The sequence below is a fragment of the Lampris incognitus genome, chromosome 16 (genome assembly GCF_029633865.1).
Source record: "Lampris incognitus isolate fLamInc1 chromosome 16, fLamInc1.hap2, whole genome shotgun sequence".
NCBI classification, from domain to species: Eukaryota; Metazoa; Chordata; class Actinopteri; order Lampriformes; family Lampridae; genus Lampris; species Lampris incognitus.
This window is the reverse complement of record NC_079226.1, coordinates 32,784,248-32,809,651: the sequence shown is the minus strand read 5'-3', so window position 1 is coordinate 32,809,651 and position 25,404 is coordinate 32,784,248. Positions and strand designations below refer to the sequence as shown.

Here is a 25,404-nt window from a genome sequence, read left to right as displayed (position 1 = left end):
ATGACCACACTATTTGGTTCTCTATAGTGTCCCTTGGCAAGATTTTCTGTTGTTTGGTGGCACAGTGTAGCTGAGATGGCTGCAGAAGAATCCTGTTGCTTTTTGCCAGAACTGCTGCCGAGTTGACAAACAGAGCTGCCGGTTGCCGGAACCACTGCCGAGTTGACTGAGCGGAGCAGCCATGGTTTACCCTTTCCAGGTACTGACAGCTGGGTAAACTGTGCCCGGGGATTTGAATTCAGAGTTGCCTTCTCAAAGCCTTTGCCTAAAGAGGCATCAACCTACAAGGCAGCAGGTGGTTTTGTTGTCAGAGTTCCCTTCTCCCATCACAATGGGTTGGCTGGACTGGGCACCATGGGAAATACCATACAGGCATGCAGGAGGACAAGATCTATCAGTAGGGACATTGTCCTTGGTCAAAGGGCCCTTGCTGAGGTAAGGGGCTACCCCTCTACAGCATGTGGTTTCAGTTTAGCGTCTTACCCAGGACAGTACGGGATTAATTGCCTTGCTCATGGGTACCTTATGAGGAAAGGGTAAGTGTTGCTCATTTACCCACCAGGACTTTGCCAGCCAGACTGGGATTTGAACCAAAGGCCTTGTGTCCACGGTTCTCCAACTTGGGCATACAACTCCATTGGAGATGCAATGCATCTTTACTGTCTCTGCTAGTTGGAAAACTAAAACACTTATAATTATAAAGCAAAAAAAGACACCAAACCTGAAAAAGTTAAGTTGGAAGAGCTGTTTGAGCTCCATTTCCCTCAGTGCTTGCAGGTGCAGCCTCTCATCATTCCATTCCCTGGCTGCTTACAGCACAGACGCCAGAGGGGGTCAAAGTTCAATCCGTTCGCAGCCAGCAGATGATTGATACTGCCGTGTGGGAGAACTCAAGATTGAGCATAGTCACCATCCATCACAAGCGCTCAACCAATCAGAACTGTGACTACTTAACAGGGTCTTTGTATACTAGTTAAAAATAAGACAGCAATCTCTGAATCCCCCCTGAACACCCAGTCCTGTTTTTCTGTGATAAACTGGTTGTATAAATAAGTATAGTCTACACAAATTGCACCCTTACTGGTACTAGTTTTAAGAGGCAAAAACAAGTGAATGGAATTGGATTGAAACAACAACCATATTCTCATTCACTGGCTCCCCTTATTACAGCAATGGTTGTTAGAGCGATTGGGAGTGGTTGCAATGACTTCATCAAATCACAGATAACTCATAAAGCCCTCGCCCAACTCATGAGGTTTGTTAACAGGTGCTCTGCCCCTCTACTGTGAGTCATCACATTTACCTCTTCAGCTACAAGGGGATAAATCATCAAAATGTCCCAGATCACCTGCAGAGTCCTTCATTAAAAATCTGCACAGATGCGAAATGAGCCCAGTTATAGTTACGCTATGGCCTATGTGAGGAATAAAGGGGAGGGGGGGGGTGCAGTTTTAATCTGTAAATAAAGAACTTCAAAGCAAAAAACTGTGATGAGTACCAGAGGGGAAAAAAAAACAAGTATCACTGGCATCTTGATTGCTTTTGTACAAACACGCCTCATGTTTTAGCTGATTTACAGCCCAATTGCCAGTTTTAGCTTCAGAATGTGTACGTTATTATCTATAATTGTTTTTATGTAGTCAAAGAAAATACTATTCTAAAAAAAATTTTAATAATATTTTTGTACAGTACATTAATTTGGACAATCAAAAGGGGGAATCAATTGTGCCAGGTAAGGACAAATTGTACTGAGATGAACTGCCCAAAGAAATGTCTCTGTAAGCTCTCCTTTCCTGAAATATTCCAGAGTCAATAAAGTTAAAATGACCTGCCCAAGGAGATAAAACCATTACAATCACAACTGATTTAACTGCTTGGAGTACACCATTTCATTTGCAAAATTAAAACATAGAAATGTGTGTTACTGACTTTGGTGAAGAAACACATCTGACGACTTACACAAACCTGATATTATGTAATCATTCTACAGGATCTATCGAGTCTCACTGGTGTGCTCATTTTCATTTCATTGTCATTTCTTTACCACTATTGTTACTTCACACTCGCTGGCATCCATTTCAAGTTTGTTTACTCTTTTATCTGCAGTTTTAAATATATCCATGTTATTTTGACTAGGCTACGCACACACTGTTTGCATCATTTCCTCAGTTGGGGCTCCCCCTGAGGACACCGCCCCCCTTCTTGTTCTCCTCTAGGATTTCTAGGAACGAATATGCCCAACTGCAAACGGTGGAATTTATGTAATCCGCCGTGCCTTACAAGGCCCTCTGCTTGTCATTTTTGGCTGGAGTCGGACCAGTGACGGTGACTAACCCTCTGGTGGAGGAGGAGGAGGAAGAGAAGGAAGGAGATGCGTGCATAGTGAAGATGTGCCTTTCACAGAGACACCATGACGGAACCAAAGACACATCTGTCCAGATATGTACTTGTCTCTGCTACTGCCAAAACTGTTACTGCTGCTGGCTGCTGTACAAAATAATATGGAATTGGGCCGTAAGGCAAGAAAATAGCAATTATAAATCCCTAATATCACTGTAAGTCCGTGGCCAACTTGTATCATAAAGGAAACCTGCTTCCCACTGGCTCCTAGAAAACAACAATCCAGAAAAAGGCAGGCTAAATGAGGGATGGTGCAGAACAGAAGACAATGGCCAATGAGTGTCCTTAGCAACAAAATAAATCTTCAAAAAATGACTCCTGAAAAAGAATAAAATGGGAAAAGTAAATTTTGAAAACTAGTCTTCATTCATTGACTCTCCCTTCCAGAGGGACTTACAATTAATGAGTTTAACAGAACAGGTTTTGTTTACTCTTCGAGAGAGAGAGAATATATATATATATATATATATATATATATATATATATAACAGTGCATCCAGAAAGTATTCACATCCCTTCACCATCCCCATATTTTATTGTGTTACAGCCTTATTCCAAAATGGATTAAATTCCTTTTTTTTCTCACCAATCTACACACAATACCCCATAATGACAAAAGTGAAAAAGGTTTTGTAGAAATTTTTGCAAATTTATTAAAAATAAAAAACTGAAATATTGCATGTACATAAGCATTCACACCCTTTGCTATGACACTCAAAATTGAGCTCAGGTTCATCCTGTTTCCACTGATCATCCTTGAGATGTTTCTACATCTTGATTGGAGTCCACCTGTAGTAAATTCAATTGATTGGACATGATTTGGAAAGGCACACACCTATTTATATAAAGTCCCACTGTTGATAGTGCATGTCAGAGCAGAAACCAAGCCATGAAGTCAAAGGAATTGTCTGTGGACCTCTGAGACAGGATTGTATTGAGGCACAGATCTGGGGAAGGGTTAAAAAAATTTCTACAGCTTTGAAGGTCCCGAAGAGCACAGTGGTCTCCATCTTTCGTAAATGGAAGAAGTTTGGCTTCACCAGGACTCTTCCTAGAGTTGGCCGCCCAGCCAAACTGAGCAATTGGGGGAGAAGGGCCTTGGTCAGGGAGGCGACCAAGAACCTGATGGTCACTCTGACGGAGCTCCAGTGTTCCTCTGTGGAGATGGGAGAACCTTCCAGAAGGACAACCATCCCTGCAGCACTCCACCAATCAGGCCTTTATGGTAGAGTGGCCAGACGGAAGCCTCTGCTCAATAAAAGGCACATGACAGCCTGCTTGGCATTTGCCAGAAAGCACCTAAAGGACTCTCAGACCATGAGAAACAAGATTCTCTGGTCTGATGAAACCAAGATTGAACTCTTTGGCCTGAATGCCAAACGTCACGTCTGGAGGAAACCAGGCACCTCTCATCACCTTGCTAATACCATTCCTACAGTGAAGCATGGTGGTGGCAGCATCATGCTGTGGGGGTATTTTTCAGCGGCAGGAACTGGGAGACTAGTCAAGATCGAGGGAAAGATGAATGGAGCAAAGTACAGAGAGATCCTTGATGAAAACCTGCTCCAGAGCGCTCAGGACCTCAGACTGGGGCGAAGGTTTACCTTTCAACACGACAATGACCCTAAGCACACAGCCAAGACAACGAAGGAGTGGCTTCGGGACAAGTCTGTGAATGTCCTTGAGTGGCCCAGCCAGAGCCCAGACTTGAACCCCATTGAACATCTCTGGAAAGACCTGAAAATAGCTGTGCAGCGACGCTCCCTATCTAACCTTACAGAGCTCAAGAGGATCTGCAGAGAAGAATGGGAGAAATACCCCAAATATAGGTGTGCCAAGCTTGTAGCTTCATACCCAAGAAGACTTGAGGCTGTAATCGCTGCCAAGGATGCCTCAACCAAGTATTGAGTAAAGGGTGTGAATACTTATGTACATGCAATATTTCAGTTTTTTATTTTTAAGAAATTTGCAAAAATTTCGACAAAACCCTTTTCGCTTCGTCATTATGGGGTATTGTATGTAGATTGATGAGGGGGAAAAAAGGAATTTAATCCATTTTGGAATAAAGCTATAATATAACAAAATGTGGGGAAAGCGAAGGGGTGTAAATACTTTCCGGATGCACTGTATGTATGTATGTATATATATATATATACACACACACACACACACACACACACATACACACACTATACTATCTAATGTGTATGCATGTGACACCTATGAACACAACGGCATAGATATATACTATATATATATAACTTTGTTAAAATGAACACACAACAGTAGGCAAAGTGCTCAACAAAAAGAGCAAAATAATCCAGTGAGTCAAGTAAAGTCTTTATGAGACAGCACAAGCCTGTTTCATGTCATAAGCAATCATCAGTTGTCAGCTGTTTGACAGTTGATGACTGCTTATGGCATGAAACAGGCTTGTACTGTCTCATCAATAATTTACTTGACTCACTGGATTATAAATGTACACACACACTATACGTACAAAAGTATACGTACAAGACACTTGGCCATTACACCTACAGGAGCTTTTATGACATCCCATTCTAAATCCATAGGCATTAATATGAAGTTGGTCCCCCCTTTGCAGCTACTGTATACATATACATATATATATACATACACACACACACACACACACACACATATATATATATTGTATATATATGACTTGATTCCTGTATCACTGAAGTTAAAAGCTGCCAAGAGTCTGGTATGTCATGGGTCAGAGCAGTGTTTCCGCTACAATACACTACTACACCCCTTTTAAAAATTCGTGGCACAACTTACATCAAGGATCCCTTCCACGTGCTGGTGTGAAGCACTCCTAAGAGGACTGTGCTCACAGGAGGACCTGCTAAACTGACAGTCAGCTAATAAAATGCAGCATTATATGGGCATCTACTTGGCGTGCATGGCCACAGCATGTATAACTATTGATGAGGTTATGAGAATGACAGAAAGACAATACTTTGTCAAATTTGATTATCCTAGGTATAGCGCATAAAAGGGGTTTCCCATCCTGCTTTGTTCCGCCCAGAGCTATGTTCAGACTGGCAAGCTCAAATCCACGGTTATGCGTATCTGATTGCTTTTCTATAGTCTGCACAGCAAAAAAGAAAAAGAAAAGAAAAAAAGAATCAATTAATTTTTTTCCATATCATTTTATAACCACATTCACATGTGGTTTGGTATCCATTTCAAATTGCATTTCAATAGATAGATAATAATAGTAGTAGCAATAGTAGTGGTAGTAGTCCTTTACTGTCCCAGGGGGGCAATTTTTGTGCAGCACAGACAACAAAGCAAAAAACACATGACATATATTGGTTGAACAATACAACCCCACATGAACAGAGAGTAAAATAATATAAAATCAATTACATAATACAAACGTGATGTGAATACAAATGCATATGTGTCTCAGTTTGATTGTTCAGACCAGACCTACATCCACCCCTCTGCATCACTCCAACACCACTGAGCAAGAGTATGACAGTACGTCACATGACTGCGACAAAAGCAAACCATAGAAAGAGCGACCATGAAGCAGAGCCAGGAGAACAGCCTCTCATGGTCAAATGCAGAGGTGACATGTCCATTTTCACTGTGTGTGTGTGGGGGGGAGGGGGGGTGCCTCAGTGCAGAACAAACTCGATGGCACCTAGAGATAAAATCAATTTATCAAACTCCCAAACCAGTCATCTGCTCTCTCTGTCATCCGTACCCCTTCAGTACAGCAATACCAGTGGTGACAGCAGCACAGATCAACAAGGTACATACCATCTTCCTCCATCGCTGACATTGGCTCATGCACTGCAACTAGATGTTACCATGGTGAAAACAGTGAGAAAAGGCATTACTCTCCATACTGATAGCTTGCTGGATCCTCCTGAGCTGTTGGAAAATGCGCCACTAGTCAGCGTGTGCACGCCTACGTTGTTGCTACAGCAACCTATGTAGATACGCCGGCAAATGAACACAGCTGCCTGAAAATACAAACCCCGATCCCATCAATTGCAAACAGCCGTACAGTCAAGACTTAAAGACCAGCTTTGGGGAGGGGGGGGGGGGGAGAAAAAAAAAATCAGATTTGTCTGCTGTCTGAACATAGCCAGTGTGCATGGTTTCTGTCTTGATTAAGGTTAACAATAGACAAGTAGGGTGGTAGGCATGGCTACGTTTGGCAGACACACTTGAACTTAAGCCATTTCGAAGCTTCTCCTGTCGTTTTTACATCCGTGGACTTATTAATATGGGGGGTTACTGGTAGCCTCAAGGTTGGAGAAGCTGGGTGTTTGAGCTGCTCAGCAGCAAACAGCAAAAGGCTTTAGTGGGCAGCTCCCAGTCGCTTATAGCCAAAGACCAGTTTTACTGGGCAGTCCCCTACATGGGAATGTGTGGACCTGTGCCCTCTTGGGAAAAAGTATTAGTGCTCAGTCATCCCTAGATAAAGAACGTTTCACAACTGACAAAAAGACAAGTTACGACAGCCAACTCTGCCTAATTAAATGCCTTTTCTTTCCAGTTCATATTATGTATATAGCCAAAGCTATTTATGCATGACAATCACAGCTCAGATTCATGTTCCAAAGCAGTCTATTTCAAGATAACAGATTAGCTTACATCTAATTTGTAGAAGTATTACACAACTGAAAAGTCAATCTACATTAGACATTTCACAGTACAGCAGCTAGAACCAATAACTGTATTCCCTTTGTCGGGATCACCATATCAACTCAACAGTCACAAGTTTTAAATTTATTCACTTATCCAGATAGAAATAGCAGTCCAATAAAAAGGAATCTGAGGTACTCTGATAAGAGTGCATAGAAACAGTAACTTTGGTTTCCCGTCTGCCAGATAAATCAAGCATACTCAACATTTTTCACATGTTGGATGCTTGTATTATTTCAAACAGACTACAGGTTTGGCGTCGATGAGTAGAACAGCAGTGGAGAATAGGGAATGGGGAATGTGTGCTACCGGCTAGCCTGTAGATGGTAACAAGAGATAGTAGCTGCATTTACATAGACCCAAATATTCCACTAATAATCAGAATAATAGCCCAATCAGAATAAAAATGCCTCATGTAACCACCTCAATCAGAAGAGACTGGCCTGATCGGAAGTACTTTTCAATCAGGTGGAGAGGAGTGCTGTAAACCTTTGATGATAATGGGACTGGACTACATCTTGCAACACCTTGACTCCCCAGGGACATACGCAAGGGTCCTGTTTGTGGACTTCAGCTCAGCGTTCAACACCATTGTCTAAGACATCCTCCACTCCAAATTCACACCGCTCACTGTACTAGCCCCCACCTGTCAGTGGCTCACAAACTTCCTGACAGACAAGAGGCAGCAGGTGAGGCTGGGAGGAAAAAAAAAAATCACATCCAGTCCCTGGACAATCAGCATTGGCGCCCCCCAGGATTGTGTACTCTCTCCTCTCTGCCTCTACACAAATGACTGCACCTCAGGAGACCCATCTGTTAAACTCCTGAAGTTTGCAGACGACACAACAATCATCAGCCCCGTCTGGGACGGTGACGAGTCTGCATAAAGATGGGAGGTTGAATAGCTGGCCCTCTGGCGTGGTCATAACAACCTGGAGCTGAACACGCTCAATACTGAGGAGATGACAGTGGACTTCAGGAGGAGCCCTCTGACACTGCCCCCCGCCCCCACCATACTCAACAGCACTGTATCGGCTGTGGAAACCTTCGGGTTTCTGGGATTCACAATCTCCCAGGACCTAAAGTGGGCGTCTAACACAGACACAATCATCAAAAAGGCCCAGCAGAGGATGTACTTTCAACTTGCCTCAGGAGCTGCTGATTCAATTCCACTATGCAATAATCCAGTCTGTTCTCTGCACATCCATCACTGTCTGGTTTGGATTGGACACCAAACAGGACAGGGACAGACTACAACGGACAGTCAAGACTGCAGTGATAATCACTGGTGCCAACCTGCCCTTCACTCAGGACTTGTACATCTACAGTCAGGAAACAGGGAGGCAACATCACTGCAGACCCATCACACCCTGGTCACAACCTGTTCCAACTTCTCCCCTCTGGTAGGCGCTACAGAGCACTGTATGCCAAAACAACCAGACAAGAACAGTTTCTAGCAGGGATGGAAATTAGCACCCGCTACACGCCAAATGCGGGTGGATTTGCTTATTGGCGGGTGAATTTGCTCAACCTACCAGCCACGGTGGCAGGTAAAGAAAAGTAGCAATTTGTGACATACTGAATCGCGAATCTGCCTTATTTTCCCCCCTATGACCCGCCTACTCTGCCTCTGATTGGCTAGTACTTGTTGCCATCGTTGGTTAGCCAATCAGAGGCAGAGTATAGGGACGCTTTTCTTGCGAGTCTGCCAATTCACACAGACACTTTCGAGGACGAGGAGAGAGCCAGAAAACACAATGTGGCGTTACATCACAGGGGTTAAGAGGTCTGCAGAGAAAACATCCCAGCAGGAGACATGGGTTAAAGAGGCGAAGACGAAACGAAAACGTTTTTTTAATGAGAAGTGGAAAATAACTGACAACGGAGACAGAGTCCCGTGATTGGTTAGTTTACGAGGAGACAAGCCAGACAATGTTCTGTTCGGTATGTCGTCAACACGCTTCGGATGCCAACAAGAAAGCTAACGGTTTCATTATTGGGACTAAAAACCTAAAATTGGAAGCCATAAAAGACCATGAATCATCCAAATGCCACATCCACGTAATAAAGATAGTACAGGGAAAATCGACCCCACAGGATACCGCTGCCATGAACACGTCCCAGTTGGAGAAGATGAGCCTACTGTTTAGAAATGCCCACGCAATCGCGAGAAAAGGAAGTCCATTTACAGATTACGTGTGGCAATGCAAGTAAATCGTACTTTTTTTAAAATCTATTCACCAACGTTAGATTAAGTGTTGAATTAAGGTCAGAATATAACTGTCATGTAATGTCATTAGCTAGCTAACGTTACGTGTAGTTAGCATGTAAATCGTCATTTACTGATGTTAGATTAAGTGTTGAATTAAGACCCACACTGACACAATTCCCTCTACTTGTTACAGTCTTGGTTTATGTAATAATAAAGGGAATTTTGGTGGCACTGATACACTGGTTATTTTTTGACGAATATGTTAAATGTTTTAAAGGTAGTGTACACAATTTTGAAAACCATAGAAGAGTAAATTAGATTTTGAAAATAGTATTTTAAGAGTTTAAATATTTAAAATAGCCTATTGCTTGAATATTGTAGATCTTGTTTTATTATTTTTCACATGCAGTTACACACTGCCGGTTAAAACAAGAAAGTGGCTGGTAAAAAAACTGAGTGGCTGGTAGATTTTGGAATCCATCAGCCACAGTGGCAGGTGGACAAAAAAGTTAATTTCCACCCCTGGTTTCTAGCCACAGGCCGTCACTCTGATGAACACTTAAAACAATCATATAATGTCAAAACAATCCCCATGCAATATACCTGTAATGCTGAAAAGCCACTATACCTACAAAATGTATACTATACATATATATATAGTGGGGGTTTTTGCACTCTTGTCTTCCTGTTATGTCATTTTTTTTTCTTATAATATACTTTTTATATACATCTATAGTATCTGTACATAGTAGTTAAACGTTTATGTTTACCTTGTTGTCTTTGTTTTAGCTGTATGTCTTCTGTGTAAGTACATCGAGAGCAATGGAGGAACCGGAGTAAACTTCCTTGTATGTATAGGCTTACACATACTTGGCCAAATAAAACTGATTCTAATCCGCTCAATAGGGAAAATATTAGCACCTTATAACCATGTAAACGCTAAATCTGATCGTGTCTCTCTGGTTGGAATAAATATTCTTTCTGTGCATGGTCGCCCCACGTGGGGGTAACATTAGGTGATGTAAACAAGTTTCCGGGAGGGACAGAAATGTGGCAGCAGCAAAACAAAAGTGGACTGTGGCTGATACAACTTTTTGTTGGAGACCTTAAAAGATATAAATATTGTTGAACACCTTTATGGTCGAAAGGCTCGAAACAACGAGTTGTTCAAACAAGTGTTTGAAAAGATGAACGAAGCCAGAATCCACCAAAACGTCGACCAAATCAAAAACCGCTGGAAAAGTTTGAAGGCCACCTATTACAAGACTAAAAGTCAAAATGGCTAAAGTGGTTACAACCCCGCCGTTTTTCAATTTTAGGGTCTTATGGATCAGATTAAACGCTTCACAGCGGGCAGAACCACTTTGCGCATGTTAAAAAAGTTAAAATCTGATTAAATGCGCTGGGGCATGTAAACACACATCTTACTGGATGACTTTATTTAGTGTCCACGTAAACAGTTAAGTTGGAATCTCTAATCAGAATGATTTCAATCAGGTTTAAGAAATATCGTCCATGTAACCGCAGGTAATGAGTGTTTGTGGTGCACACATACACACGCATACATATGTTGTGGAGGAAAACAAGATCCCCTTCCTGTCAAGAATGTGAGACACACCCTTTGTAGGGCAAGCAGAGTCACACCTTGGAACCAGGAAGTGGATTAACAATGAAACCAGGGAACAGTGAGTGGAGACAAGAGCAGGGCCATGGATCTCTCTGCTAGTCTCTGTCCGCTTGTGTCTGGATTCTGTCTGGCGGCGTTCCTTTCCTCTCCACTACACAGCCCTCTGACGGGATTTACACTGGTGACAAATAGGGCTTCTTACATCCAGATCAAACTTGGATCCGATACAGCTTGGACAGGAAATCACGTGGCTTTCTTTCATTCTGGAAAAAGCTTTGTTCTTTATTAGGAGCTGGGTGCAAAAAAAAAAGCAGCTAAGACTAGTCAAGAAAAAAAATTAATCGAAATTGAAATGATCATACAGATGTACAACAGACATCAACATGCACCTCATGTCTAGACTGTCTTGGCAATATTATTGGAATAAATGAACACCGGACATTAAACCGTCTCTGGTAAACAAATAAGATTATGATTTCTCCTTACCTCGCCAAAACACAGATTAACACATCACTTCCTCTCACAATATTCATGTCCTCTCAAGCTGAATGTTAACACCTCCCTTGCACCTCGTCCATTCGTGTCCTAACAATGCATTTTCAAATGTGTTCCGAGCTCTGCTACCAGCAATTCGTTTGGTTTACGGGGGCATCCCGCTTAGGACCATTCATTTAAATCTATTTCAGCTGTCATTACTATACAAGGAGACATGCTGCAAGCAAGCCAGTACTGTGGTAAAATACATCTCCAGACTAACATCCAGCAGCAACGTTGGGTGGTCATGACTTCAGTGTACCTTTAATGCGTCCACACCTAGTGTTGTGTGTATCCAATTATAAATCACCAGGGAGATATTGAAAACATCCGTCCAACCAGAATTCTTCAAAAGAATCAAATAAAAGTTGTCTTGAGGTATAACACTACAAAAATTCCACTTAACCCAGTGTCTGGGAAATAACAGATACCAATTAAACTGTTCCAAGGTATACACAGATTCTCAAAAAAACAGATAAAACTACAGCCGAGAATGCTGTGTAAATAGTACTGTGCGCCAAGTTAAATTTCCTAGTAGCTGGTGAATGACAGCTATTAAAGACCATGTTCTCCATCCTTTCAGACACAGGGCCTCTCCCCGTGCAGACAGACAAAAGGAGCGACCCGTCTGACTCATCAGCAGGTTTACCTATCCAGGCATGTGGTGTGACACATACACACACACAAATTCCTTCAAACTAACACTGAGGCACAGCACTGAAAGCACAACAGCATAAACACTCAGATAGCAGTAACGGGACTGGGCATGAACCCAAGAAGGGAAAATAAAATATCTATTTATCCACTGGGCCTCCAGTGCTTGCTGGATTCCAAAAGCCTTACCAGCTGCTTTCACTGTTTCACTTGTTACCTTGGTTGGGATTTCCCAACACAGACCAAAGATTTCATGATGGGAGCAGAAGAATGCAGCAGGAAGAGCAGCTCATGCACAATCAGTCACACCATAGATTGACACTGATGGGTGTGTGCTGGGTTAGCTGGAGAACAGCCTTATTAATGCGTAAACATCCTGCACATATTTTTGTGTTCTGCAACAGTGCAGACATGTGCATAGGTGTTTACTTTATATGCTCGTACATAGTGCTCAGATTGAGCCCCAGAAGGCAGAGTTCTTTTTTTTTTTACACAACCAAATTACACAGAAACGGCCAAAGAAATCTAGAAATGGAAACCAGGAATATCAATGTGGTAATGTGAAATAGTCACATCGCAGGACGTGTGATATGAAGTAAGGCAAATTAACCCGAACACCTCATGCTACAACTTTTTGCTGCTTGATACAAAAAGGAAAATACACACAGTTCTCATTTTCCATGACTAATCTACTACAGAAGTCCGTCTGATATAACATAATTTACTCCAATTTAAGGGTTCTTGGATACATGGTGTTTGTTGCTAGTGAATGACATGTGGGCTCTGCAGGCACAGCAAACCACCAACCACAATCATTGCCATTGTTTTGGTTTCATGTTGACAAATCAACTGCAGTATAGTTAAGTGCGCTGTCTAAAGTGATCAAATGAAATAATGTTCCTACAACCTTCTCATCTGATCATTTATTTGTTTCTTATTTTTAATCTTATAACCCTAGGTGTTTGACAGATACGGTAAAAAATACCATCAATAACCTGTCTGTGAATGTTCTCATTCATCCAGGTAATGGTTATGGTATAATATATACCAAGTCCAGTTGTACTTGATTCAATTCCTTTGGAAAATACCATCAATAAGTTTTTTATTTCAGTCATCTCAAGTAATCTTATTAAGCGATATCATGGGATGGCAACCTCTGTGATCTCAAGCACTCATTACCCTAAACTGAACTACAAATCGTTCTAGATCAAGTTGAGAACATTTTAATACAGACTCGCTATCACGTGAAGACCCAGCCCAATAAAAACATTGCAAATAAAATCCTCCTACATGACGGGAAAGATTATTAAATGCATGTCATCTATCTGTATTTATAGATGGGTCAAGTTCTACGTCTGCCGTAAAAAAAAAAAGAGAAGGTATGATATTGGATTTTTACCGATATTTTCCAACTCATTTTAGCCAATTGCCGATACCCATCTATACGCAGAACACCAAGTCTCCCCTGTACTAGAATTAACCTGTTGCTCTTATTGTGATAGTCTACTTGTCATAGATACAGACATACAACATTTCCTTTGATTCTACCCTTATGTTTCCTTTTACAAATGTAGATATTCACTCATGCTTATCTAATCTAACTAAAATGGAAGGATTCTGTCTGTCTGTCTGAGACCGGACGAACAGCGCCACACTGCCATTGCAACACCCACTGTGGTCAGAGGGGGGATTACACCCGAATGGGCACTGCACTAGTGTAAGTGAAAGGCTGGTTATCAAGAGCAATGAATTCAATGATTTTGTTTTCACCTTTGGGTGTTCGCTACTATATTTCTTAGCTTTGTCAAATGACTGAAGCAGATGTTTCTAACAGTTTTCGCTAGCACCATTTTTTTCTTGCTTCTTTTCAGAAACTCTGTGGTGTTCAGGATGACTGCTCATAAGATTCGTAATTAAACTGGTAGGGTTAAAGGAGTATGTTTTTACCCATCCTCGCATCACTGGTGCTTTATAAACACCACAAATAGCAATTTTGTTATCTGTTTAAGATACTCTAAAATACTTCCATACAGCTGACATGTTGAAGCTTGTTGCTGGCACACATAATAAATATTTAGCATCATCGTGTGCGCATAATTAACCCATCAACTTATCAGCCAGGCACATTAGCAGAAATGGTCCTATCTGTTGATGTCATGCTGACATTATCATGCATCCCTACAAAAAAAAAAAAAAACATGTCAACAGCCTTCCACGCTATCTGCAATGTTTCATCATAACAAGACAATGACTGTTGGCATTGATTCACCAACGGAGGTGGGCGAACGAAGCTTCTTTTTTTCTTTTTTCCTTGAAGAGGCAGACATACCATGGTAAATATTCCACCAATTAGGAAATTACTTCTTTTAAAATGACACAATGCACCTGTAGTGTTTTATTACCCTTAGGTTTTACATTCACCAAGTAAAATAAACATTTGAGTGTCAAATTTTGCTATATGGTCCACAGGAAAGCTCTCTACTAATGTGTTGAAGCAACTCTGCGGGGTCAGACAGTACTCCAAACACAGAAAGCCAGATGTTTTTAACGTTTTCTCAAGCTCTATAAGTGCAAATTGCATCTATGATTTTTGGTGTGAAGGTCGACCCCAGCGGATTCTCTTGCCCCAGGTGTCTGTTGGCTGGGCTTACCCTTGAGCAGTGGCAAGGGCGTCAGCTCTATGGGTTTGCCCTGAGAGCGGAACTGGGAGGAGCTCTGCGACCTCTTCTGCTTTGCCTTCCTGACAGACTTCCGTGAAAATCCGTCCACTTTGTCCACAGATGGAGACGTGGTGGCTGCCGAGGACATAGCCCTGCCGGGAGAGAGAGAGAACGAGAGAGGGGAGTTTTCAGGCTGAGGTCTTGAAACATTTTGAAGGTTCATGTGTCTTTCTTAAGACACACAAAAGCACATACAAGAACTTAGAAAACAAGGATTTTTTTTTTACCCTGCAGGTAACAGAAAAATTCAATGGAATTCATTTCAACTTACAGCTGCCTAACTAGTCAACGAGTAAATATATATAATGGGATTTTTAGATCCTACAACTTTGTCAGAATAGAGGTATATTCATTTAGTTTGCTCTCTGTATTTGCAACAACAAAAAAATCTGAATATAAAATAGAATTGGCAATACTATGCAACAGAATATAGTCATGCCAATAAAGCCCTGCTGAATTATAGAATACCTCAAATGCAATAATAATAATAATAATGAAAATGGCCTAATATTTTGCTTTAATCACATAGCCCTATTGCCTACACATTCTTTTCATCTACATCCATACATGTTTAATTCAACAGGATTGAATGAATAAAGCCATGTATATGCCCCCCCCCCCAAAAAAAGTAACCTAAAAAATAATGATAAAATGGCATCCATGATTTTTTTTTCTTTATAGTCAGATGCATAGATAAAAAGGCACATGTGCTCTTAAGTCCCACTAAGACGTACTAAAACAAACATGGCACAGGGTTTCCTGGTAAAAAAAAAAGGTATCAAAAGTTTTGGCAAAAACAGAAAGATGACACACACAAGCAATATACACAATGAAGTGTTTTCTTCAGTCTGACAGATAAAGCTTAGTGAACAGGTTTAACATTTTCTGTTATTGAAATGTTGCTCGAAACGTGCAATACAATGACACAATAAGTGAGAGGAAGGTGAATTTATTTCATAGATACCATACAGTTAAAACTACACCTCCCTTCAATATTTCAACACTTCTCTCACAACAACAGTGTCCTCCTGCAGCTAACACAGACAGCCTGATCCTCCTTGTGCAGAACACCCTTCAAGCCTACACAAACACACCGCTAACCAACTGACAGACCAATCACCGCAGTCTGCCCACAACAATGGGGCTGGTGCCACGGCTCAGATCAGCCACCACAGTGGGAGGAAGCTGGGGAAACGTCCACCACCATGTGTGCGCACCCCTGATTACGTATCCTACCCATTTATTGGACACAGAGCGTTGACTGACTGCTCGGGTTGCCGGTGCTAACTGAAAGAGGTCCAGATGTGACCTGCCATGTGAGTTCCAACGCATGCCAGCTCAACTGCCACTTCACCTCGGCTCCACCCATGTGGGGGAAATGCTTGGCGAAAATAAGTTTTGCCTTCCAGCTGTCAGAAGTTACAATGGATGATCTGGGGGGGACGGGCTGGTTGAGGAATTGGGGTTCAATCAATCAAGTTGCATTTTATATGTTATTTTATATGGGGTTGTTGCATGGATTAATTTGGTTTCCCCCATCTTAAATTCAAAAACTGTCCTCGGTATGAATAAATGAACTTTCAAATCAATTCAGGTTCTTGTAAATTAGTTTAAACACAATAAAGTAATTCTATCAAAATACAGTAATAAACCATACATTGTTACTGGATGGCAAAAGAGTGGGGTCTACACTGTTCAATGAATAAAGAGTTCATGTCCCAGTTCCGTTACACTTGAATGACTATGTCCCAGCAGAAATAAATTACAACGCTGGCAAAATTTGTTATGTCATGAGACATGAATGTGACGCTACAGGCCTCGCTGCAGCCTTGTACTGTGCGGACTGCATCAGTAATGCAATGTCAAGATGAAGTCATATGTCCAGCAGGCCTCGAATAATACAGCTGGCCAAAGGAGACTGACAAGGCAACGAGGCACTGCATAGGGACACTCATCCTTGAATGTGAGAACACACACACAATCATGTCATCCTGCCGCCTGGGGACATGGATAGCACTGGGTTGACTGTGGGAGCCTTTTCCATCTCTCCAATGCTGGCTTGGCGCTAGCTAGAGCTGAACAAGAGGTAGAATCAAAAACCATGCATCAGTGTTTAGTTTAGGTAAACGAATATTGATTGAAGAATGCTAAAAATATATCATTTCATGCCAAACGCCACTGTAGTTGAAAAATAATTTAAGATGCTGACATAATATGCAAGAACTGACAAATGAATTTTTCCCCACATCATCAAGACTATCAATTTGAATAAATCACAGCTTGATAACCAGCAAAATAACCAGGATTAACAATTTCAACCCTAACTATGCAGACCTGCTTGGGGGTGAGGATCAGGTAAGTCTTTCCAATTTCCACTTATCGTTTACACATAGGGATGTGCCAAAAACACTTCATATCACTTCAATACCAATTACAACTACGCCAAATTTGGTAATACAAATTCCATGTAATAGAGACTATGATCTGACACTGACCCATTGTTTTCTCCTTCAGAACAACACAGCTGTTAATAATCCTTTGGTATTCGTGCATGCTGTTTGGGATTAGGCTTTTCACCACCCGCCAAATGCTGGTAAACTTTTTCCGTGACTGGTGAGTAAAGTCACTTTCCCAGCCTTTTTGGCAGATAAACAACCGTCACTGAGTCACTACACTGTTCTAAAATCTTGTTGGCTGATGAGGGTAGAGTGTCAGGAAAATACTTGTCAGTACACAATTCTTAACTTTAACAATACCAAGTTTCAGTTCTAAGTCAATACCACAGGATGAATGGTAAAGACACACCCCCTTAATAGCGTTGGAAAAAAACAGCTCTTCCATAACATGTTGTGCCCCACAACAACAAACTAATCAATTCCCCATGCACCAGAACCTATTGTGAAAGCTTCGCCGCAGAATTAACTTTGAATGGCAAGACTATTCATATCCCCTACAAGGCAATTTCCTACACCAAAATAGACATAGCCAAACACCCGTATCAACTGGTTTAATGTAAACATACAAAAAAAAAAGAAAAGAAAAAAGCAAACTGACACTTCCACCTGACCTTATGCTGCTGAGCTTTGCAAAACACCAAACCAAGGCAAAAGTTCTAACAGCACCTTAACACTGAAATTATCGCTTGCTTGTGGCTTAAACTGGAACAGCCTTGGCTATAAACTTTCACTCTTACAAAAACATGGACTGTTTGTGTTTCTGAAAATCATTAAAACTGCAATTTTTGAGTTTACAACCCTGGCTTTACCCGAGGAATATATGCATGGAAATATTTTCTGAGATTCAACAGTATTCACCTTATGAACCCATGCACGTTCATGTACACACACTAAAAAAAAAAAAGAAAAAAGAAGAAGATCCTAATCTCTGAGAATAAGTAAAGCTGCAAAGTTTTATTTGTGGCACTATTAACGAATCGCTCTAGTCCATTTTAGGGGGTGTATAAGTTTCCAACACTTCGCCATGAGTGCAGATTCATTAGTAACCATCTCTCAGTTCCTGTCTGCCTCCTTGACAACGCCGCTTGAGCTGCATCACCAATGGCAACACTGAATGTTCTGATGGGGAGTGCACTACACTTTCCACACCTTGTGAATGCCACTGGTCACTGGCAAGTTGAAGAAGCTGTTGTACTACAATATTTCCTAAATAAAAAGATTAAACATGTGCCAACAAAGGTCACTTTGGTAAGGCTGGATACATGGTATGCTAATACATTGTCAGCTCCACTTACCTGCATGCGGGGGCACTGGAATCCCCATGTATTACCATCAGTGCTTCAAAAGACTCCTCTATGTCTCTCTCCCTGTCTCTCTCCCTAACTGGCTGTTCAGACAAACAGGCTAATGGCAAAAAGCTCAAGAGCCACTGCTACATGCGAGGAACAGTGTGTCTATGGCTGGTTGAGCATACGACACAAAGCACAAAGCCATTCCCCTCTCTTACATAAGAGACCAGATGACATCCACACAGGCTGGGGGGGATTAAAGAACAGTGTGGGGGGGAGGTGACAGGGAGAGCAACAGAAAGAGAGGAAGAGGAGGGAGGTAGGGGGGAGTAGCTCTACAGGAAGTCAGCAAATAGGCATCAGCAAGCTCAAGCAAACTAGTAAAGAACACACACACGTGCACGCACACACACAAATAGATGAAAGAGGCTGGCAGGAGAAAAGTTCAAGGACCTTGCATATGGTCCAATACTGCATACTCTGAATGCAACAAACAAACAGTCCGACTTCAAATCCTAAATGTTTTGACACCATCCACTTTACAAATTCTCATGCAGGCCGATTGTTGCTGCAGGCCGATTGTTGACCAAATGTAGTGATGGCACACCTAATTGGTGTAATTCATTTGACAATTATGTTTTGCACAGTTAACAAATGAACTCAGATCACAGATAAATGAAGCCCTGCTGACACAGGCTCAAACACAAGTGATAAGGAGGAGGAAGACAACTATGGCTGATCTACAGCACTCCCAACTCCCATCATAAACATGAGGGACTTTGGATGTGAAATTATCTTGCCTTGGACTTGACCTCCCCTGATGTGATATTAAAAAGACGTGACAAAGAACAGACGTGACAGCCCCAAAACCTGAGGGATCACCAACACAAATACACAACACAGTACATACCCACACATACAATTGTGTAACACAACACCTGCTCCCGGCGTCTTGTTGTCGTTCATGCATGATTGACAGGGCACAGGTCAGCGCAAATTATACAATCTTTGCGTACACACACTGACTGAATGTTTTATTTTGAAACTTTTTTCCTGTCTTTATAGCCAAGAATGTATAGTCCAATTGAAATATTGTATGTCCCAATCTCTATTACCAGATACTTTTACCATCACACGATTTACCATACTCATACCATTATGCATGTCACTAAAGCGATACAAATTGTGGATCAAGCAATGGCATTTTAGACAGATTATATTCATCCACAAGGGTGAAAAATATTGGCTTATATTAAGGTATAATGGACTAAATGCATACATAATTTGTCTGACACCATGTTCAAGTATAAAGCCAAAGTTTCTATCTGATCTTTACCAGTGGCATTCGCAAGCTTGTCTTAAGACGAATTCGAAACACTTTTTTTTAAAACCAACGGTTGAGATTATCACTTTTAACTCAACACCGTCTTAATGTTACTTAGATAGCTCAGTTAAATACGAGAGGCGCCTCAACCTAAATGAGCACCCTATAAGTACAAATGCAATGCAACGAGACCCCCTTTCACGTCAGAAACCAATTTAACCAAACGCCCCGACAGTGAAGCCCAGCGCTACAACATAATTACCATTATCGCCTAGCTAACTCAACTGTAGACAAAGGGTCAAATTTCAAGCAATTAAGTGGGACCTGAGTTCGCTGCCCTATGCTGGGCCTGGCTGCAACCAGCAACTAAATATTCTCGACTTGACAGCGCGTTAACCTCCTAAGACAAGCTATCCCCCCTCGCGTTAGCTAGCTAGCGGCATTAGCTACCAATCTACCGAGGGGAAACGTTTGAATATTGTACACGAAACGTCATCGAGTCACTCGTTCTCAATGCGAACAGCGTTTTAATAATGTTCGAGTACAGGAACGGCAATGCTTTCAACAACTTTAGAATGATGCGTTGGAGAAAAGTACATTTTAGTTAGCTGGCTCAAGCTAACGCGGGTTAGCTCAAGTTGAACAAGTGACGTTAGCCAACTTGCTAACGCCATCTCAATGAAAGTGTCTTCCAAAAAAAAACAAAAAACAGACAAAAAACAAAGAAAACACAAAGCGTGATATCACAACATGAAATGAATAAATGTCCATTTTTGCATATGTGCTAGTGAGATAACGTTACCTGGGCGGGCTCGGGCGATCACCCATCATCCAAGACGTAAATACAAGGGTACTGCTAATGTTGCTACCGCTAGCCTACCGCTCACAGACTGACAGAGCGACCGGGAGAGACACACACCGTCCCGAGTCCCGACCGAGCCGCTGTAGCGCTTGTATCGTACTTTACCTTGATCCTCTGTGGTTCGCAACGAAGACGGTGGAAAGGAGTTATCCTATGTTTAGAAATTAATCCACTATGCTACTTCCAGCTCGTCGCGAATAGCCTTTCTGAGCAGCGGCGAAACGGCAGAAAAATCTTGGCCTTATAACAGCCAAACCCACGAGTACCTTTCGCCTTCTAACGATATAATCCTCAGACTCCCATTAATAACAAAATACAGATGTATATAAAACGACTAGGTTGACGCAGTTACATTTGATCCGATTGCTTTTTTCCTCCAAATCCCCGTAGTTTGTTGTTTCCTTGAGACCGTTTTGGATTTAGGGGTATCTTTTCACCCTATTGTCAATATTACTGGGTTGAGACCATGGCACACATAACACACGTACAACTTAAACTGCTGATGGGTCGGAACTACGCACGACGCTGATTGGTTGTTGCGAAGGACGTCGGCTGTATGATTGGACGCTCGAGAACGTCCGTCACTCTTGAACGAAATGAGACTCTTCGAGAGATGAATACATGCGTTAGGTTGAGAGGAGAGGGACAAGGAAAGAGATTGGGTAAAAAAAAAAAGAAAAAAAAGAGATGAGGAATCCTCCCCGTGTGGAATGAGGCTAAACCTGTCCCAGGCCCAACCCTTGGCTTTTACAGTTTTTACCGCACTTTCATGGCCCGTTTTGGTCGATGAATTCATAGCTTCAGCACTTCATTGTTAATTGCCCCTTTTTTTCTTTTTTTTTTTAACAAAACGTGCGATGCCGAAGGAACATGCGCGATGTCATAAAGGTTTTGCAACCCCCGGCGCTGCGATCACATCGAGATTATAAAGGGATGTTTTGCAGGAAGTGGCAGTGGCACCCGTATGAGTTATATAACTATAATGTAGGCCTTCGACGAATCTACCACATTGTGTACTTTTATTTTGAAAAAATATTTAAGAGACATTATCAAAACAGGACATGGGCAATTCATTGTAAAAAAAAAAAACGTATATTTTAATGTTGCAAAATATTTTGATCAACACTTGCCTGCCTTACAAGCGATAAAGAATGCAAAGTAGTTTGTAATTATTCTCTCAGCTATGCAAAATTCACACATAAATATCATTGGAATTACTGGGATTTGCATCGGCATTATCAACGAGGTTTTGCTCCGACAGACCAATAGCTGTCGAACTTCACAAGCAGGCAGGCAAGCTTATACATATTCACACACACACACACACACACACACACGCACGCGCGCACACACACACACTGCACTGCCAATCATGTTATTCCACTTTGCCATTTCAGAGCTATAGCTGCCCCCACACCATGATCTCGTTGTGATGAATGGCTCTTGTGACTTGTAGAATATGAAGTGGTAATGACAGGGCTCCAACTGAATGAAACCCTCAATTTATTAATATATTTATTATTAATACAAGCAAAAAACGCTTCATGCAGTATAAAATCGGACATTTCTATGCATCAGGGATAACTGGTATGAAAATTAAAATCTCAAAGAAAGCAAGCTCAGTAGACAAAAGGGATTTCTGCCAAAGGCTTTTGTCTAGATAGAAACAGTGTGTTCTGTATAAGTATCCATCCATTATCCGAACCGCTTATCCTGCTCTCAGGGTCGCGGGGATGCTGGGGCCTATCCCAGCAGCCATTGGGCAGCAGGCAGGGAGTAAACTTTTAAGAGAAAAAAAAAACGTCAGTGTACATCGTTATCTTTTGCAGACCTGAAAAGGATGAAAAGTAAGTTAACAGCCATGTTCCGGTAGATTACTCAACATTTTAAAGATTTGACGACCAGCCTCTGAACTACGCTTTCTCCTTGTCCCTTTGGTAGCTGTGTTTTTTGTGTGGCCTGGATTTGAGTTTCAAAGCAGAGGCGCTTTTCATTGACCCCCTCTTCCCTGACTTAAGCTCCTCCCCTCCCGGTTTCCATAACAGCAGCTGTGCGTCCTCTCCTCCAGTGATGAGGGCGGCTGCCACGGCATCCCACAAGAAGCAGCGCACCATGGACGTGTGGCCCCCCTGTAGTGAACTCAATAGATGCAGCCCCTTCTCATCACACTCCATCAAATGTAGTTCCCCACTGTTCATCCCCCCGACCAAAAGAAGTTTTTGGGCTTCCTCCAGCCAGCTACCCCCTACCAAATAGTCTACAGACCCCCCGCCGGCCAATGGGGTCAGACTACGAGCGTCGGGGGTGCTGAAGATTGTGAGCGGCTGGTCTGTGTCTAGCTGGCCCAAATCCCACAGGTGGAGCCCCTCATCATGACTGAGGCACAAGAGCTGGTTGAAGTCTCTCCCTGACCAGACAACTGAACTGGCTGAGGAGCCGCTGTTACAGGTGGCCAGGAGCGCCTCCTCCTCAGCTCCTAAACTCAAGTCAAACACATTGACAAGGCCATCGGTGGAGCCGGTTGCCAGATGGTCTTTTTTCTGAGGGTGGAAACATACCTGTGTGATGTCATCACTGTGCGACTCGGAATAAACCCCAAGAGCCCCACCACGACGGCCTTCCTTTTTTCCAGCCACACGGGCATCCCAGAACACCAGGAAGCTGTCTTCTTCGTTCACCTGCTCAGTACCAGCACACAGGACCATGTCGTTGCAGCTCAAATCTAAGCTACAGTAGTAGTGGAAAGGATCACTTTTGAATACCTGCACAGCCTTTGTCCCGGGGCAACGAACGTCCCATGTCCTGACTGTCCCATCAGCAGAACCAGAGAAGAGGACGTCAGGGGAGGTGTGGGCAAATGTCACCCTGCACAGCGTGCCACTGTGTCCTTGATACTCTCCAAGCAGGCCTAGGGTGTCCTTGTTATGGAGGTGGATGGAGAAGTTCGAGCAGGAGACAGCCAAGAGGCGACCATGGCCTGGATCGGATGCAGTAGGCTGCAGAGAGAGGTCAAGCAAGTATGTAGGCTCCTCTGAATGGGCCCGCTGAGTAATAGACAGGGTTCTTAGCGTCTCTTCCACACCCTCCATTGTCAGTTCAGCACAACAGGGGTACAGTATGCTGGATAAAGAAGTCAATACAACATTTAGATGTGAATATGCCCCTTGTTACTGAGGGGGCAATCAATTTCTTAACTACGTATCTCATCTTTCTTAAACCCGTATACACAAGACATTATGGAAATCCAACAAAACATTTCAGGCAACTATCTTTTTGCTATTTCTAACCCACCTCTTTGTTCGATGTGTAAGCAAAGTATAAAAAACAAACTATCTTGGATAATTTAAGTGCCAAAAAAAAACCCCACACACTATATATGCGCCGACAGACCGCTAACGTGAGCGGACCACATTGATAAAAATGTGTTCCCGCATTTACAGTCCCTTCGGAAGTCATCGCTCAAATCTATGGTTCCGCTGTCTGCGAGAAAGCAAGGATTTGGCCGATAAAATTACTTAAACTCGTAGAATATTGTACATTTTCCTATATAATATTAACTAATGTTGTCAATTATATTATACACCATTACAATTGAGGTCGTAATGATGTAAGAAAATAGAAGCGTCTAAAAAAAAAATCTCCCCATGAAAGCCTTTGGCCACCAGGTGGTAGTAGATCCCTGCAAAACCCCTGGATTTGAAACATAAAACCTCTGGATGTAAACACCTTTTAAGCTTTTACACTGACCCAAATCCGATTGGCTGACACGTTCTAGACAGACATAAACAAATCCCTCTTAAATAAACCATTGTCCTACTGGGAGTAAGGTTCAACCTCTTAACTTAAAACAAAAAAAACAAAAAACAAACAAGGACAGCTGCAGTAGAGTTAGAGCGAGATTTTGGAAATGGAAAGTACAAAGAGAGGAAAATGGAATTTGATGAGGCAAATGGAGTGTCATAGAAAGACAGAGGGTCAGAGACAGGCGGACATCTTTAGTAATCACCGTATTATCCCCCCCCCCCCCCACGTCAATGCACTGAGCAGATAAAAGGGCCAAGCGGTCAGAGGACAGGGGAGAAAGAGTAAAATATTGCATTAGAGAGCCAGATGGTTATGGTTGGCGGCTGTAGAGAGAGGGACGAGGCTATTATTGTTAGTCAGACAGACGGGACAGTACATGTCTGGTCCTCCAGCTACCCAGGGAAACACAAGTAGGAAAAAGGTATAATTAATGAGAGAGCGAGAGAGAGAGAGTATGTTTTGTTTGAGGGCTGCTGCTTCATTAGGGCTCATTATTAAACAGTGAAAAATACACAGGTAAATGGGTTTGCTGCAATCGAATGTCCCCATTCCCCGCTCAATATGCAACAAAACGGCTGAATGCTCTCCATTTTTTTTCTCCCAGTCTAATTCTTTGTCTATCGCGCTTTGAATCGATCCATGACGGTCGCTCTCTTTTTGCACTTATTAATGGAATGGAGTGACTTTGTTTATTATTTTACAAAATACAGTGTACTATTGTTAGTTTCTTTCTAAATAAAGAGCTTTTTAAATGGTAAAACTCTCTCTCTCTCTCTCTCTCTCTCTCTCTCTCTCTCTCTCTCTCTCTCTCTCTCTCTCTCTCTCTGCAA

At 42.2% G+C, this 25,404-nt stretch overlaps 2 protein-coding genes across 5 annotated transcripts in view; both read right to left on the bottom strand.

Annotated features, from left to right (window-relative positions):
• The window catches only part of ppp2r5eb (protein phosphatase 2, regulatory subunit B', epsilon isoform b), a 60,687-nt gene extending 39,460 nt beyond the window's left edge, over positions 1 to 21,227 (bottom strand). The window contains exons 1-2 of one of the 4 annotated variants that reach the window (XM_056295576.1): positions 20,876 to 21,227; positions 14,771 to 14,931 (exon numbers count right to left, since the gene is read on the bottom strand). In XM_056295576.1, the coding sequence (XP_056151551.1) occupies positions 14,771 to 14,927 (157 nt within the window). In that variant the 5' untranslated portion in view covers positions 14,928 to 14,931; positions 20,876 to 21,227. Of the gene's footprint in view, positions 1 to 14,770; positions 14,932 to 18,590; positions 18,648 to 20,710; positions 20,798 to 20,875 lie in introns of those variants that run through there. The other 3 variants (XM_056295575.1, XM_056295574.1, XM_056295573.1) reach the window with 3 other exon arrangements.
• A 1,207-nt stretch (positions 21,228 to 22,434) lies between these two features.
• Positions 22,435 to 23,885, bottom strand: wdr89 (WD repeat domain 89). Its single transcript, XM_056296426.1, has one exon. The coding sequence runs from the start codon at positions 23,857 to 23,859 to the stop codon at positions 22,684 to 22,686; it is 1,176 nt and encodes a 391-aa protein (XP_056152401.1). The 5' UTR covers positions 23,860 to 23,885; the 3' UTR covers positions 22,435 to 22,683.
• Positions 23,886 to 25,404: the final 1,519 nt, after the last annotated feature.